The 18,138-nt window shown below is 45.0% G+C and overlaps 1 protein-coding gene across 26 annotated transcripts in view; it reads right to left on the bottom strand.

The window, feature by feature from the left end:
- LOC135088863 (twitchin-like) overlaps window positions 1-18,138 on the bottom strand; it is a 164,509-nt gene that overhangs the window by 93,886 nt on the left and 52,485 nt on the right. For 19 of the 26 annotated variants that reach the window (XM_063983893.1, XM_063983896.1, XM_063983905.1 and 16 more), the window contains exons 17-20: window positions 14,675-16,252; window positions 9,435-9,452; window positions 7,162-7,284; window positions 3,146-3,175 (exon numbers count right to left, since the gene is read on the bottom strand). In XM_063983893.1, the coding sequence (XP_063839963.1) occupies window positions 3,146-3,175; window positions 7,162-7,284; window positions 9,435-9,452; window positions 14,675-16,252 (1,749 nt within the window). Of the gene's footprint in view, window positions 1-3,145; window positions 3,176-4,757; window positions 5,340-7,161; window positions 7,285-9,434; window positions 9,453-11,976; window positions 12,649-13,481; window positions 13,518-14,674; window positions 16,253-18,138 lie in introns of all 26 variants that reach the window. The other 7 variants (XM_063983915.1, XM_063983918.1, XM_063983914.1 and 4 more) reach the window with 6 other exon arrangements.

Raw genomic sequence — 18,138 nt, 5'->3', positions numbered from 1 at the left:
TTCAGTTTTCCGTAATAGTTCCTTTTAATATCCAACGGTACTTTTGCCATAGGTTGGAGTGAAGGACAGAATTGAACAAACCACACAGGGAAACAAACTTCAGATTAATACAGAACACTATGAGACGAATTTCTTTCCTTTATTCGCAGGAATTAGTTGTGAATTTTATTCCACTTTTAAGCAGGGGAGAAAGTTTCCTTTACTGCACCGCATACAAAAATTTCAAATCCTTTAAATCATGAAGCTTGATTCCCGGAAAGAAAACTGTCAACAAACGAAAACACACACAGATAATTAACTATATTTCTGGCGCAGCAGCTTTCCACCCACAGCGACAAGGCGGGGTCGGGCCATGGAGGTTTAAAGAAGGGACAGTAAACGTGCTTTGTAATTCTTTGGTCACTACTGAACAGCCTGTGACAGCTCGCCCCTGGTGGTGAAAGCTTTAACTCTGAGGGAGGAGGCGGTGAGAGTGACTTACTCTTCTCTCTCTCTCTCTCTCTCTCTCTCTCTCTCTCTCTCTCTCTCTCTCTCTCTCTCTCTCTCTTTCTCTCTCTCTCTCTCTCTCCGACCTCCCTCCACCAGAGCTGCGCCGTTCGTACCTTACAGTCGATGCTCCTTCGTCTTTGGAGAAACATACGAATGCCTTTGTCTTCTTCAGGCGTCTCCACAATCTCCGGCAGTTCGTATTTGCTTCTCCGCCTCGCCGCCAGGAAGTGGGGCAGGTCCTCCTCCGGGCTGAGGTAGCACGGCGGAGAGAGGACGCTGTGGGGCGGCCGATTGAGCAAGGGAAGGCTGGGGCGAGGCGGACGAGCAGCGAGAGGCGGGGGAAAGTCGTGGTCGTGAGTATATTCCTCCTTGTGCGTTTTCTGTTCGTTCTCCGTTTCCTCTTCAGTAGCGTGCTGTTGCTGGAGGTGGTGGAGGTCTGCAGTGTGAACGACAGCATCTCCCACAGTGTTGCGCCTCGACAAAATACCGTTTTTCTGAGAGTCTAGCTCACTGATCGCTTGGTTCACCTCCGCTACTTTCTGGCCAGACACAAGGGTCGCCCCGCTTCGCCGCTGTGGCTGTGGCTTCACCTAAAACAGACGTAAACAGGTTGCCTCTCCGGGAACATCCTTTGCGGTGCTTGGTTTGGGTTACCACGACACCGAACATCAAGACTGACCCCGAGTGCTTGCTTGCGGGCAGCCGACAACACCACAGCCACAGGCCAATCGGAGGTGAAGGAGACAGAGAAGTGGCAACTACAGGTCAACATTGAAGGCTGGCGCAGTCCATCCAGGGAAGGCAAGAAGAGTCTAATGTTCCGCCCGTCTCGGCTGGACTGTGACGTGCACGGAGCAGGAGCGTCGCGGCGCAGGCAGGTTACGGTTCCCAGTCACATCACATGGCACAACAGTGAGTCAGCTCCGTCTAGTGCTTGTTAAGACACCAAGGAAACACAGAGGAACGCGTCCGGCGGGCAGGTGCAGGAGCCTACGCGTGTGTTCTTGAAGGCACAACACACACACACACACACACACACACACACACACACACACACACACACACACACACACACACACACACACACACACACACACACACACACACACACACACACACACCTACACACATACGTTAAGTTTCTGGTGTAGCAACAACGACATTCACGCGATAGTAATAATAATAATAATAATAATAATAATAATAATAATAATAATAATAATGATAATGATAATAATAATAAATAACAATCAAAGTACAATTTCAGCCTTAACATCGAAAGCATCAAGACGCCCAATAGTGGAGAGTAGTTAGCCACACCAAGGACATCGAAGTTACCAGCTATTGTCTCAAGGAACGGGTGAACGAGAGCCAAGAAGTCAGTCTCGTGGTGCTGAGGGCGACGGTCACTGCTTGCCGCCTCAGTAACCACTAGGAACCAATCGAATGGGGGACGCTGAGGCCGTAAAAGACGTAATATAAATCCTTATCTGTGGCAATACTCGAGCTGGCTTTATAATTCACTTTTGTTTCGCTTCTTTTTGGCAACAGAAAACGAGAAACTGACGTCTTGCCGCAATAAAGGAGGAAAAAAAGAGGAAAGAGCGATTTTCTCCTCTACGTGACACACAACTTACCTCGCTTTTGCTGAGAGAGAGAGAGAGAGAGAGAGAGAGAGAGAGAGAGAGAGAGAGAGAGAGAGAGAGAGAGAGAGAGAGAGAGAGAGAGAAATTCTAGCCTCCACTACCATTCTCCTTACGTTCAGAAAATAAACTCTCGCTCACTTTTCCTCTCTACTAAACCTTGTGATTTAGAAACGAAGGAAAACCCGAGACATTTTGAGAACGTAAGGATGGTACTAGATATAATAAGGTTAATAATCCAACCAGACACAAGGTTAATCAATGCATATAGAGAACACTTACCAGAAGCCGTGCTACGTTTAAGCTGGAACATCATACATGGAGAGAAAGTATCGTACATACACATAAAAAATTACCGTACACGCAAGAAAGTGATACGTATGATTAAAAATGCCTTAAATATATTGTTTGTTGTTAAAGTAGTGTTAGTTAATAATTGTAGTGCGAAAATGTGTTTGTTTTCATGGTACACAACACTCAATACACTCAGGATGTCAACAGGCGTCAGTAAACGATATGAGTACAAAAAAAAAAATATATATATATAGAAACTTGTGTCCATTGTATTAAGCTATAAAGGAAAATTAACAGAGTATAAAAAAAAATATATGCAAAAATTGTATAAAAAAATAATGTGTGTTAATTAGATACGAATAAATATACTATGTAAACTCATAACTAAATTGAGTTTTTGTAAGATAACGCTGAAGGAGGTGAGGCGACACAAAAAATTATACTGAATACTAAAAAAATGTGTAAACAAAAGACCACCAGCGAAATGGGATGTAAAATTACCCCACAAAAAAAAAAGGCAGAAAAACAGAAAAAGGCTCTAAAAATGGCCTTATAAACGGAAAAAAAGCCTAAAAAAAAATGCATCTTGAGAGAAAATAAGCGTAGTAATATCAAGCTGCACGAGAAGAGAGCATCAGTGGAGCATGTGTTACGAGGGATCGCGAGGAAAACAAGTTAGCATCAGCCAGGCGAGGGACAGAAGGATTCAACCCTCTTACCGAAGGCTTGGGCTCCACAATTTTCGGTTTCTACAGCCCAGACGAACACCGGTGCGAGGAGAGGCGAAGTGGGAAGAGAGAGAGAGGAGAAAAGAGATTGACAGTGAGAGAAAAGGAGAGGAGAAAAAATCAGCGCATTAGATATATTTCCATAATACTTAACATTATAATCAAACATTTTTTTTTTTATATATAATGGTGTTGTTGTTGTAGTTTCAATTATTTCTTTTATTTCGTCGAGTCACACAGTCACTTTCATCCCTGTTAAGGAGGAAAATCAATGTACAAAATATAGATATGAGTGAGTATTAACATCATCCTCGGGTATAAGTGTGTTTCTCCATAACCTAACTCGAACACTGCTTATCTTAATGTCAGAAAAAAAAAAGAGAGAAGTAAAGGAAAAAAAATGTTATGATGCAAAATGAAACTTAAGAAAATGTGTGTTTTTTTTTATGAATGATGTGTCCGTGTGTGTGAGTGTGTGCGTGTGTGTGTGTGTTGGCAAGGGATACAAAAAGATGTTAGGTGAGCAGTGTCTGGTGGAGATGTTCGCGGATGAACTTGTTATTCCTCAGGAGGGGCTTTGGTGGAAATCTCACCTAAAAAATCGTTCAAAAAATACCCCAAAAGTCCTCAGAGTGTAAAAAAATTCGAGTGGGAGTGTTGAAAAGTGTGAACGAAAGCAAAGAAACAGAGGCAGATTAACTAAACCAAGCTGTTACGGTATTAGCAGAAGCCTCGCCAAACGCACACAGCGATTACCAGATTTCCTGTCAAACATTCGGAGAAGCGAAGTGTTTTAGGTTTTTTCCTCTTACTGAAGCGTTATGAGCAGCGGCCGCAGTCCCGTGGGAGGCCGAGCATCGCGCGCGTCAAGTGCAAAAATTGTATTGTTTCGCTTATTGAGTTACGAAGCGTTAGGGAGACCGCCGCGCGTCCTCGGGGGTGCACCGCTGCTGACACGCCTCAAAACAGTGACTTTGTAATGATCTTGCTTTTATGATGACTTCGCTCTGTTTTTTTTTTAACTGTTTGTTGTTATACATATCAAAGGATGAGGGACAAGAGCTGTAGGAAATGGGATGTGGGAGAAAAATAGCCTAATGCCATTTATGAAACGCAATAAAAAAAAAGTTTGTTTGAAATGATAATGAAATCACTTTACTTTTCTTTATATTCTACACGGATTAGAATTATGTATACTTTAATCCATCAAAAAAAAAAAAAAATATAAGAGCAAATGCAAATTCAGTCAAACGAAAGGAATACATAATTAATTAAACTCATGATAAAAAAAACTCAGAGGAAGAAAACGGAATTCTAAGCCAATTTTCTCAAGTAACAAACTCTTCTATTAAATGAACACAACGGAAAGTCACCCAACGCCTTCTTTTAGGTGGAGAGAAGTGCCTGAGACCCACTCCCTTCTATCTCACTCTGCTATCCAAAGAAAGATACCCAACTCATATCCTTCTCCTTTTTAGCATCATACAGCTCTTGGTCACCCTCCTACTATCAACAGAAAACGTGCAGTGAGGCGGGGCGGCCCAGGACACGGTGCGGGGACAAGAATGAGGGGCGGGGTGTGCATGGCGCCTGTGGTACCTACGGTCAGATCCGCTTTTGGATTTTTAGCGTCTTTAGGATTGGTTTTAGAGGCGGGATTATCTTTAGGATTGGCGGGAGTTTTAGAGGTTGGGTTTCCTGCGGGTCCTTCTTCCTTCTTAGGGTTTCCAGGGGTCTTTAGATTCCCAGGGTTTCCAGGATTTTTAGGGTTTCCAGGGTTACCGGGATTCTTAGGGTTTCCAGGGTTATGGGGGTTTCCAGGATTCTTTGGGTTTTCAGGGTTTCCAGGGTTATGTGGGTTTCCAGGGTTATGGGGGTTGCCAGGGTTCTTAGGGTTTCCAGGGTTGTGAGGGTTGCCAGGGTTCTTAGGGTTTTCAGGGTTCTTAGGGTTTCCAGGGTTGTGAGGGTTGCCAGGGTTCTTAGGGTTTTCAGGGTTCTTAGGGTTTCCAGGGTTGTGGGGGTTTCCTGGGTTCTTAGGGTTTCCAGGGTTCTCAGAAGGAGTGTCCGCATGGGGGTTGTTGGGGTGTGGGTTTCCAGGGTTATGGGGATTTTTAGGTTGAGATTTATCGGCTTCCTCGGGGTTGTTGACTTCCAATGAATTTTTTGGGCTACTCGTCTTCCTCTTCTGTTGAGGCAAACGAGAAGACACTTTTTATCATCGGGTCTTTTGGGCTCCGCAGCTGATTGATCTTTGGTTCCCTTGATGCAAAGCTGCTGATTCAAGTGTTGGTCTCTTTCCATCAACACCTTCGTCATCAAGAGTAGTTTATCAGAGTACCGGGTAAGGATTTTCTGCCAGGGATAGATGGAGAGAGAGCGTGTAGTTGCATGTTTCATTGTGGCAGAGAGTAAGGCGGCCCAGTCCTTGAATCGTTTTGTTTTCGACCAGCCAAAACCTGATGGTCCAGGCGGCGCCCATCCTGCACGGCCCATCAACGCAACTAAACGACGCTCCATCCATCCACGATTCGAAAATCTCGCTCGGTTGTTTACCCAGGACTCTCGGGACTCGGTCTGATTTAGTGTCTATAGTACAGGAAGCTGCAGAAATTGGATTCTAGCAACTCTACACTAAGCAGGTTACAGCTTTATACTATTACATAATATACAATAGTTCAGAGCCTGTGCAGATATACTACGTACCAAGAAGTGAACAGCATAATAGATGTGTCAGCATTAATGTTACGCGTGACGCCGAGGTGAGTTAGTCATAGTCATCTTCGTTAGTCTAGAGTTATGAGTTGTAACAAACGTTAAATAAGATGTCCTTGTGCAACACTCAGGCACGGGAAACGAGACAGGAGTAGCGAGAGCAGACGGAAGGAAAGTCTTTACAGCTTCCTTCCTCCCGTCTAGACTTAAGGATAAGCGGTGCCTAAAATAAAGGCAGATGGAAAGAAGAACAAATAAAACCACACCTGTGCTTCCTAAACTAAACCTTTCCTAATGTGGACACGAATCGTATAAAAAAAACTAGTCTTAGAAACTACGAAATTATCCCTATAGTGAAATTTTCGACAGGCTAACATACTGCCTTACACAGGTGTCCCACAGGTAGCGATGACAGGTAAAGACACACATATAAACACGAGAATACCATCACATTTACACGGTGCAGATGAGACCTCGCTCCGGTCCGGCTGGTCAGGTCAGAACACGATGAAAACATGATGAGCTGGCATTGAAAGTCAGACAGGAAGACAAAGACTTACAGAAACACACATGTGACGGTCACTCTTAATATGTATACAAAGGGAGGGAAGGAACGGAAGGGAGGAATGAGAGAGTGGAGGAAGATTGACAGTGAAAATACTGAGGAAAGGACTGTCGTAGTAGTGGTGGTCGTTGTCAATTGTAGCTGGAGAGACAGACAGACATGGAAGTGAATGGAAAGTCAAGGAAGGCTGGAACTGTATCAGTGGTAGTAGTGGGTAAGATGAAGGTAATCTGTACACTATAGGAAATGAAAAGTGAAAGACAGATATGGAAGTGGCTGCAGTACCAACATATCTTTAGTAATGAGGGAGGGAAGGAAGGAGGAAAGGGACAGGAATAATGTATGCAGCAATGGTAGTAGTGGGTAAGAGGAAGGTAATCTGTACTATATAGGCGGTGTAAAGGCAAAGACAGACGTGGAAGTGCGTGTAGTAGTTAGACATCTATAGTAGTGAGGAGGAAAGGACGGAAGTAAAGGAGAGGGGACAATGTATGTAAATAAACTTAAAATTTCATGGGGACGGGCGTGGTAGTGACTTCAAACTTTCACCAATCAAAAAACAAGCCATCTTCAGCCTCCGGGCCACTCAGAACCACGACAACAAATCACGTGAAACACAAACACATGACATGGGGAACACACAGCAACACATAATCCTCCAGGTGTGTTTCTCTCCCTGGAGGCTGGAGGTGGCTTGCGCAGGGCGTGTATCGAGTGAAACACGTCTTACCCACTGTCTGAGGGTGGCCCAAATATCCTCCTCATCTTCCTCATCTTCCTCATCCTCACTAGAACTCTGCCCCTCGTCCTCATCAGGGCTTGGTTCGTGTGGAGGAGGACGAAGAGTAAAGGTCTGGTGGAGGTTGTCGTGGTGGTGGTAGTGGTGGTGGTGGTGGTGAGGGAGACATCTATATTAGTAAGGTCCTCCTCACGACACTTTCCACGTCACGGGTTTATGTGAGGTTACCACCCGAGACACCAGCCTTTAGCAGTGTAATTGGATTGGAAATTATGGAAGATCAAATAATGTATGAATCAATGAATCTGTTTTGTTAAAGGAGGATTAAAATGGTAAACCTTTAAATATTTAGAAAACTGTGACTTAGCAGTTTTCTAGAATCACGTGCGAGTCAGATATTATTCGTGAATCTGACTGAAACGTAGGATTTTTTAAAGAAATTTACCAAATTTTACTCAACGTGAACCAGAACAATTATAAAAGATTAATTTACTCTTTAATCTACTAAAAAAAAAAAAAAAATGATCGCGGTAAACAGACAATAAGCATTAAAATGACAGGCATCGTGTTTACTAAGGAAGTCACGAAGGCTGGTGTCTGGGGATCCTATTTACCGTCAGAATTAATTAGAGGGGAGTGGTTTAGGGAGGGGATGTCACTATGCAGGTTTAGGTTTGTTTACGTGTGTGTCTTTAGGATACAGTGAGACTCTGTATTAGAGCTGAAAGAGAAGGGCGGCACGTGAAGGGGATGTGGAGGGGATGGTGAGACAGGGACAGGGACGGCAAGAAACACAGCACAGCACAGCACGACACAACACAGCACAACACAAACACATACTGTCTGGAGTCACATTAATGGGATTACCACACGTCTGCAAACAGCACTCGCGTCTCACTGAGGCTGCCCCTTGTGTTCCCTGGCGTGTGAGTGTGTGCAGGTGTGTGTAGAGGCAGGCACACCCTCCACCAACAACCACCCGTCACTGAGCTAAAGAAAGGTGTCAAAAGCCAGAGTCGACTTCTCACAGGTCCTCTCTTCGTCAGGATCAGGTGGATGGGTGGAGGTGCGGCGTGGGTGGCGTGGTGTGGTATGTGCATGGGAGAGACGGTGGTAGTGGAGAGGGTCTTTATTACAATAGGAGGGAAAGGGGAGGGAGTTCTGGAGTGACAAAGGGTAAGGCAAGACAATGTCCACCTCTCATTTCCATGGATACCCGTGGGACGCGTGGTCTGGCTACGGCCCAGGAGAGGGCGAGAGAAGGGAAAGAGAGAAGCACAAAAGAAGCAGGAGAAAAGGACGAGAAAGAGGCAGGAGACAACAGGAAAGAAGGACGTGAAAGACTCAGGAGAGAACAGGAAATGAAACAAAAGAAGCAGGAGAAAAGGACGAGAAAGAGGCAGGAGACAACAGGAGAGAAGGACGTGAAAAAGGCAGGAGAGAACAGGAAATGAAACAAAAAGGGCAGAGATAGAGCTAAGCGACATGGGACAATACAAGTCAAGCTCAGCCAGCAGAGAATGAGGCCACAGAAGCGCCCATACACCGGTGCTGCGGCTTGTCTGAGGGCGCGGTGCCAAGGCCAGAGTACCAAGGCTAGACAGTGCCAAGGCCAGCGCAGTGCCAGGGACATCATGCAATGCCAAACTTCTGCTCAAAGAGAAGCAGCGGCGGGCCATTGCAAGGCACATGACGCAAGCTCGTTGTGTACAAGACCCATGTGTGTGTGTGTGTGTGTGTGTGTGTGTGTGTGTGTGTGTGTGTGTGTGTGTGTGTGTGTGTGTGTGTGTGTGTGTGTGTGTGTGTGTGTGTGTCCTTGATTCAGTACCCTCCCAACCGCACGCGCGTGTCTACCGGCGGCAGCTCAGTATCGCTAAGCTGCCCTACGCTACACGTGTACACGCTACGAGTATGCTAAGCCAGAAGCCGCCGCCACCTCCGAAAGAGATGTATTACTTCTTTGCAGAAACATGATTCCCAAGGCAATTATACAAGTGCTGAGGCAAGGACGTGCTGGCGCCGCGCTCAGTGGAGGTGGAGGCGACTGATCGAGTATTGTTATTGTGTTCTCTCCTACGAGGGGCGGAGAGTCGTCAGGATTGGCATAACAAGGGAAACAGAGTCGCCTGAACATGTATGCCTTCCAACAAGAGCCTCGCGGCGTCTAGTGGGATGGGGCGGACTCTGCCCGGCCAGCCCTGAGCGACGCCCGCCCCTGTTACCTCCCGGGCACCTCAGGCCCCCAGAGGGCGGGTCCTGCCTACCTGATCTTCGGTCGTCTCCTAAATGGATATGAAATATGATAGAAAGTTTGTATTAGTAAATGTTCCCTGCACAGTGTCCATCGCTAAGCTAGGCGTGTCCTCCTAAGTGAGTCTGTGTCGAGGCTGAACACTTAAGTGAATGCCTGAAATCAACATATATCATTATTATGGAAAACATGTTAAGAATCCTGTCTTTTAGAAAATGTCTATGTTTAAAATTAAAATGTTCTTAATTCAATTTGTAGTAATGCATGCATTAATTTATCTATCAGTTTAAAAGGTTTTAAGACACTAAGTTCATATATTATAAAAAGAGTTAAAGTTTGTACTATATTAAGTCCCATCATGAAAACTTTTAAAACTATTTAACAATAAACTTAAAAAGTAGACATGCAATAAGCGCGAGCTGACCACTACATGGGGTTAGTGCGTCACGGAGCACCAGGCAAGGTACGGACGGATGGACGGACGGACGGACGGACCAACACACTCACGGGCACAGACAGACGCCACGGGCACGCCGCACACCACAACACCACGTGACACATCCACCTTCTTCTCCTCCGTACACCAAACAAGTACTCATGTAGATATACACGCACACACACACATGGTACACACAAGTACACCTCAGGGTCACCACACTCATGTGCACGCGAACCGTTCCGTCACGACCTCCCCCGGGAGAGCGAGGGCCCACTGGCCGCGGCCACGGGAGCGGATGGGTATTGCATCGTAACCAGGGAAGGGTAGCGACGCGTTAAGTACCAAGGGCGCGCCGGGGTGAGGCTTCGAAGAGCACGAGACAGAGCAGCGCCACGGAGATTTTTTAAGGAGTCGCTCGTTATTTTTTCTTTTTCCTATCCTTCGCAAAAGAAAATAAGAGGACACTAAAGCATTACATGAAGAAATGCAACACACCTGAAATGTTCATCTCTAAAAACAAAAGGAAAACCACACTATTAAAAAAAAAATGACGGCCATTTAGAATCTAAATACGGAGAAATCTGACTGTAGTGTCACATCATAGTAAAGAAAACGTGTCAAAAGAAAAAATAGAGAAACTTATATTAAACCACGGAGCTTCCTGTTGACTCTTTGAAGCTAAAATAATAATAATGAATAAACAAATATATGAATGAAAAAAAAAAAAAATAAACGGAATGAAACAATACAAGGGAAGGAGTTTACTGATCCTGCTAAAGGCGGCAAATAAGCGACTCGTGCACAGTAAAGGACTCGCGGCGCTGCTTCTGCTGCTGCACACTTCGAGCCACACACGGCGACGCCACACCAACGAGAGGCGATGTCTTCGGGTTACTGAGTGGTGTTAGTGTTACGGGGCGGGGCGAGGCGAGGCGGGGCGGGGCGTGAAGCAACATCAGCGAGTGGTAGCATCGATAATACTACACAACAACACGACACAAACCAGGACTCGGCAATCAGGCGGTGCACACATCACTCTCTTGACTCCTCCAGCAAAAACATCCCCTTGCGGTTTTCGAGAAGACCGTAAGGTGATGCTAGCCTCTTACAAATACTAATATTGTGATTTCTACCGTGTGCACTGCCTCGCCTTGCTGCTGTGCACGTTAGGATACTCAAAGGGTAAAGGGATGTACGCAATACACACACACACACACAAACAAACAGCCACGCAGGAGATGGTGTGGACATTCCCGCACACTTGATGAAAACAAAATCACAACAATGGATCAACAACACATCGAAACAACAAAAACATTTCTCTTCTCTTTTCTTATTTACGCAAAGATAGTTCTGTTTTTTTTTTTTCTCTTCATTATTTATGTGTATTTTTCTTCCTCGTTTTTCTCTTTAATTAGCCGCGTTGCTTTGTCTTCTTGTTCTCCTTATTTACGGTTAGTCGTGTTTGTTTTGTCTTCTTGATTACCGACGAAAAATTCAGGTGATTTCTCGGCAGGTGCGCGACAATTCTTCTCAGGTAAATGTTTGATGTTTTTTTTTTTTTTGCTTATAATTACTTTAGAGTACTTTTAGTTTTACCGAGATCAGTTTTAGGATTATGAGAATTTTTAAAAGTTTGCTTAATTCCAGATTGGTGTTCGTTTTATTTGAGTTTTATTGTGTTTGGTTGTAAATGGAGTTTTAATTTATGTTTATTTTTTTTTTTGGTTTCAACATTTAGATTGAATTGATGTGCTTTATGTGTCTTTTAGAATGAATGTTTAGAGATTATTTAGCGTCATGATTACAATGATTTAGTTATATGGAGTATTTGATTTTTGTGTTTTATAGAAGAATTTATTGGTTTCGTTATCTTTATTTATTTATTTATTTATTTTATTTTATTTTATTTTTATTTTTTTTAGAATGGTAGTTAGGTGCGGTAGTTTAGGTATGGAGCACGGGGCATTATCAATATTTAGCTTTGTGTTACTTGGGTGCGTTAGTGGCGTACTTGAGGATGTGTATTTAGTGGCTCATCTGTTGAGATACAAGACGAAGGACACGACGCGCAAGTGAGTGGCGCAGGCGAGAGAAGGGTTAGCGGTGTACAAACCTGCAGTTCCATTTTGCCCTTTTTCGCCTCTTCCTCGACCTTTGCGCGCTCGACCTTTTTCAAGTCGACCTTTTCCATCTCTTCAGTGCCATCCGGAAGCTTACCCTTACCCCGTTTGAGCTTGGCCCTCTCCTCCTCCTCCGCGGCCTTCTGCTCCTTGACGCTCAGCTTTTTGGTCTTAAGCTTATCGACCTCCTGTACCTTAGTCTCCTCAGCCTTCATCTTCTGGGCTTTCTCGAGGCTCAGCTTTTCGGCCTCCAGTTTGGCCTGTTTCTCTTTGGCCTCGTACTTTTCAAGCTTAATCTTCTCAGCCTCCATGAGCTTCATCTCCTCCTCCTTGGCCGAGTATTTGCGCAGCTTTGCCTTGTCGCCCTTGAGGCCCAGCTGCTCCTCCTGGCCCGAGACCTTCCTCAGTTCTGCTTGCTGCGCCTCCTCCTTCTCCTCCTTCTCTTTGGGCTTCACCTTTTTGAGTGACACATTGAACATCTCGTGTTTCTCTTCCGGTTTGGGCAAAATTCGCCTCTTGGGTTTAGGTTTGGGCTGAGGGTTTTCTTCCGGCTTATCTTTCTTCTCGGGGCTCTCTTTCTTTTCAGGGGCCTCATCCTTTTTTTGAGGGGCTTCCTCCTTTTTCTTAGGGGCTTCCTCAGGCTTCTTCTTTGGCTTATCTTCCTCCTTAACGCAGGGGACAACAAAATATGAGAAAGGACTCTGGCAACACCCGCCACACCAAACCCACACCATCCTCGATCTTGCGACCTCCGCCTGACACTAGTGTGACGTCACGCTTCGACAGACCCAACCCACCAATGACAGGGCGTGGAAGGAGACGCAAAGAATCAGCCAACCAATGGGAGGCCGCGAAAGGAAGTAACAGGTATGGTCCACCAGAAAAAGGCCACGAAAGAGGAAGACAGGCAGAGCCAGTCAGCGACAGGCCGCGACAGGAAGACAGGCAAGAGTCCACGAGTGAGACGCGAAAGGAAGTCTGAGCTCACCGCGAAGAACAGACAGACAGACAGACAGACAGACAGACAGACAGACAGACAGACAGCGTGACGTCACACAAATCCGGCCTCGGCGCACAAGAGCGCGGAAACTGACGACATATATATAATGGGAGAGAAGGAAAGGACGATAACAAAATTGATATGACCGCGACACGAGGACGACACAAACATCTGGAGTTATTGTTTGTTTTGTTTGGCATGACTTTAATTCCAATTTCAAACATGCACTTCAGCTAATAAAAAAGTAAAATCATTGAGTTATAAGTGTTTTTTTAAGTAGTTTTATGCCATTTTCTATGTTAAGCATGTTTTTTTTTGTTTTTATTATTTGTTTTTACACTGAAAGGCAATGTAATGGTAGTATATCCTCACAAGGCTCAACATTAACAATACTTCTTCATCTTACACAATGAATAAGAAACTCAGAGAAATATTTGAAATGAACGTGAATTGATACGCTACAATAAAGAGGAAAATACTAAACAGAAAACACGGTACCTTTTCCTCCTTCTTCTCCTCCTTGACCTCCTCCTTCTGTTGGCAAAGGAAAAAAGGCAGAGGATTGTGTTAATTCCGGTTACCTGCATTGCATCGACCTACCAAACCAACCACAGTTAGTTTCTACATACCAGTACAATACCTACCAACCAATTATCCAACCATCGCCAAAATCTACTGAGAAACAACAATAGATAATAGCTCAAGAGAAATAATGGAAATAATGGAAGTAAATGATATACAAATGCTAATATGAAGCGGAGATCGGGAGCGGAATACACCTGAAAGAAATAATAATGGGATATTTTTAAGACTAGGTTTTATAAATGGGTAAGGGGTGAAGGTTTCAAGGGTTTCTTTTAGGTTGCTGGAATGGCAACTCTTCAGGTTTTCTAGTTAGGTGGCGCTCCAAGGCGTTTAGGTTCTCTTTAGGGATCCCCGTGTTTAGATTTTCCTCTTCTTGGGTTTATGTGTTAGCCGGCTGGAGGGTGTCGGGTGCAGCGGAACATAAAATAAAGAGGAGAAATTGAGCGAGAGAGAGAATGCGAAAGAGGGAGAGAGAGAGAGATCGACTGTAATCCACAACACGACGGGCGAGGGAAGCGACCACGCCCCGGAGGTCTTCTGTTGCTACGCCCACAGATCCTCTCAGAAACAGAACACCAAACGCAAAATAAAAGAAAACATAAAGAACTATAAAAGAAAAACTGAACATTCTAGTCACCCACTACAGAAGCCCCCAAGTTGCTGACACAAACAGATAAGTAACTGAACCAAAAGTAAATAGGTTATGCACTGTGCGGATTTGAACCTTCTCCCTTCCCATGTGAATTCAAAGACCTCCGGGAGCGAGGCGCCTCACCAACAGTCTCTCACCCTACCGGAGAGTTCTCCTCGCCAGCAGGTTTGCCAAAGAGCTCCTGCAGGTATCGTTCCATAGGGGATACGCCCTCAGAATCGTCGGAGGTTGAGGACTTAGCCTCCAGATGGTCGCTCTTCCCGTTGCCTGCGCTCTTTAGTGGAGGAGGCGTGGGCGGATCCTCCTCCTCGTCAGTCTCTTTGATTACCGAAGTGAGGAGCTGGTGTTTGCCGATGGACCTGGGCTTGAGGGAGTCCTTGGGTTTAGTTGTGAGTACTGCTGGTGGTGAAGGCGATGCGGAATGTTGTTGAGATTGTATTTCTTCTTCACTTACCTCCAGTTGCTTCTTCCCCGGCGCTGGAGTCTTCACCGTTCCCTTCGCCTCCACCTGCGATGTCTTCTTCTTGGGTGGTTCCTGATGCTCCTTCCCCGTGAACTCCGCGTGCTGCTCCTCACCCTTAGGCTTCTTCTCCTGTGGCGGTTTCAGGGTCGCCTCCGCGTGAACCTTTGCGGGAATGGTTTTCTCAGCCTCGACCTGCGACTTTTTCCTCCCCACGGGTTCCTGGTGCTCTTTGCCCGTGAATTCCGCGTGGGGCTCTTCATCTTTAGGCTTCTTATCCTGTGGCGGTTTCAGAGTCGCCTCTCCATGAACTTTTGCAGGAATGGTTTTCTCGGCCTCGACCTGCGACTTTTTCTTCTGGATCGGCTCCTGATGCGCTACCCCAGTGAACTCCGCGTGAGGCTCTTCGTCTTTGGGCTTCTTATCCTGTGGTGGTTTCAAGGTCGCCTCTCCATGAACCTTTGCGGGAATATCCTTCTCTGCCTCCACCTGTGACTTCTTCTTCTGGATCGGCTCCTGATGCGCTACCCCAGTGAACTCCGCGTAAGGCTCCTCGTCTTTAGGCTTCTTATCCTGTGGGGGCTTCAGGGTCGCCTCGCCATGGACAGGCTTCGAGTCATCCTTGTCCTTACCCTTGACAGATGTTGTGGATTCTTTCCTGTCTTTGGCGGCCTTTGACGGCTCCGGTTTCGACTCCTCAGCAGGTTTCTTAGCCTCCAGTTTAGCCTCTTCAGGTTTCTTAGGCTCTGGTTTCGCTTCTTCGGCAGGTTTCTTAGCCTCCGGTTTCTTTTCTTCAACAGGTTTCTTAGGCTCTGGTTTCGCCTCTTCAGGTTTCTTAGGCTCTGGTTTCACTTCTTCGGTAGGTTTCTTCTCCTCAGGTTTCTTAGGCTCTGGTTTTTGTTCTTCAGGTTTCTTAGGCTCCGGTTTCGGCTCTTCAACAGGTTTCTTAGGCTTTGGTGGCTCCACTTTTACCTCTTCTCTCTTTCGAGGATGCGAGGGTTTGTGTTGCTTCTTCTTCCCGGTGATGAACTCACTTAGAAGGTCCGCCATGATGTCCACAGGCTCGTTGTCAGAATCATCCTGGGGCTCCTCGTATGTCCGGGTGGGTGAGGTTGGTACCTTGAGCTTGGGCTTCTCTGGCGGGGCGTCGTCATCCATTACTTTCGAGGGTTTTCTTGCGGGCTCTGTCTTCGGCTCAGGTTCCTTCGTCTTGGCACCCGTTTTCTTTTCCTCAACTGTCTCTTTCTTCTCCGTGACTGAGGTTTTCTTCTTCGGTTCCTCGGGTTTCTTTTGAGGCTCTGGTTTAGCCTTAGTCTCTTCTACCTTTTTCTCCTCTACCTTTTCCTCTACCTTCGATGTCTTCCTCTTTGCATCCTCCTTTCTCTTCTCCTCAATGGTCTCTTTCTTCTCCTCAGTTTTACTTATCTTTCGTTTCTCAGCGGGTTCGTCTTTCTTTTCCACTCTCTCCTCTATTATTTCCTCCTCCATGCGTATCTTGGAGTCCTTTGTCTTTCGATCCTTCTTCTCCTCTTCCTCCTTAGTTTCAGTTACCGTTTCTTCCTCCTCTACGCGCTAAAAGTCGAGGGAAGAAGGGAAAGGAGGAAGGGATGAAATATTTGTAAATGTTTAAACTTAATCTATACCTGTACCGATGGTGTGTCTCGCCCCGGCGCTGGTTAATGGGAACAGAGAGTGTAACTGTAATACGTGACAGGAGGGATGATTCGTTCTTTAGAGGGTAAATAAGATAAGTTTATCCATGTAATATTACGAGAAAGAGAAGACATAATTTAGCTGCGGTTCTGGATTTGAAAATAAGGACAAAATAGTGCTCTTAAAACTTCATAAGAATTTGCTGATTCATTCAATATCACGTGAAAAACAAGACATATAAATTAGCTGCAGTTTGTAATGATTTGGACTTCAAAATAGCTGTCCTGAGGATTCCAAAGTAGTGACTGATGCATTACAGCCACACCCTCGTAGTCCCACCTGTCCCTGCCTACCTGCCTACATGCCGGGGCCGAGAACACACCAGGCACCATGAGCAACTTACGGTACTCCGCGTTCCCTTCAGGAGAGCATCACTGCGGCACATTTCAAGGTCAACTGAGAAATGTGCTGCGTGATGACTCCTTAGGGCAACACACAAGGAGGGAGGTGAGATTTGGTTTAAAGGGACGGACATTTGATTTTTCCACGTCACACTGGTTTTAAGGTGGTCGAATTAGACAGGTGGTGTGACGCTAGCTTTAGTCATGCCTGTGCTGGGACGCGTCACACCCAGATATAATGACATTCAGGGAAGGGGACAATCTGAATCTTGTGTTTATTGACGTGCAGGGTAACATAAGGTGCTTCGTTCACCATAACAAGGCCAAGCTTCTCTCTCTCTTGTTTCTCTGGACCAATTAGATTTTTTTTTTTTTTTTGAAGGTTGGAAGTGGAACAAATGAATACGGATAATTTTAAACGAAACATGAAAAGATCGGTATGAAAATTGTCTTTGAGTATGGCTTGTTGATTTAATTGAGAACGAATGATTGACGTTACACACACAAAAAAAAAAAAAAAAATGGATTTCATGAATAATTTACGTTTGGCATCAAATTTATAAGAGATAAGTCTCTCCTAAATTATGGTAAACGAAGAATTGGGGATAAACACTATATCGGGAATGTTTCTTATTTCTCTCCGTTCACTTGATGGATAAACTCTCTCTTTACCAATTACAGGAGCTCCCCCTTGAACGCTCACCACTGACACGGATGATAGAAAATAGGATACGGATTCTCTTATAAAAAATCTTGGGAACTCTCCCTTCGCATTTTTCTTATAATGAGTTTACCTTTCTTTCCCAATTATATTTGTAACAACTGAATCTAATCTTTGTTACCAAGAACAATCACTGTCTTAAGTTGTGTAACCTGCCAATACCATTTCCACTTTGTTTAGTGTTTTCCCTCAACCTTTAGTCCTCCGATCTCCTTAGAGTCAATCATCTGCCAGGTTCCGTTAGTAGGAGATTGCCAGAGGACTTAAGATTGAAGGAAAACATTAAGACTTGTAGAAAAGAGGGAACGTTAGGATACTTTAGACCGTGACTGTGTTAATGAAGTGATTTTAAAGTTGTGAAGGAAGGAAAACCACGTGGATTGAAAAGTGGCAGAAAACGGAGTTTATCCACCCAGCTGATCCGGATAGAACACAGATATGGGGGAGGGTGATAACAAGACTTCGTAAACATCTTTAACACCACAATATTAAGGTACTGTAAACAAGGGGAACACTAATGCTATTATCACATATATATAAACTAACACTAAACTGCAAATAACGTTTCTAAAAAATGACAAAAACAGGATTAGAAAAAAGTGAGTTTATGAATAGTTTAAACTCAAATGTCAAAAGTGCTTCTAAAATCCAAACTTCAGACAATGACAAAAGTAAGAGAACAA

This window comes from Scylla paramamosain, chromosome 32, assembly GCF_035594125.1.
Source record: "Scylla paramamosain isolate STU-SP2022 chromosome 32, ASM3559412v1, whole genome shotgun sequence".
NCBI lineage: Eukaryota > Metazoa > Arthropoda > Malacostraca > Decapoda > Portunidae > Scylla > Scylla paramamosain.
The sequence above is the reverse complement of the archived record's forward strand: the minus strand, read 5'-3'. Positions and strand labels throughout refer to the sequence as shown.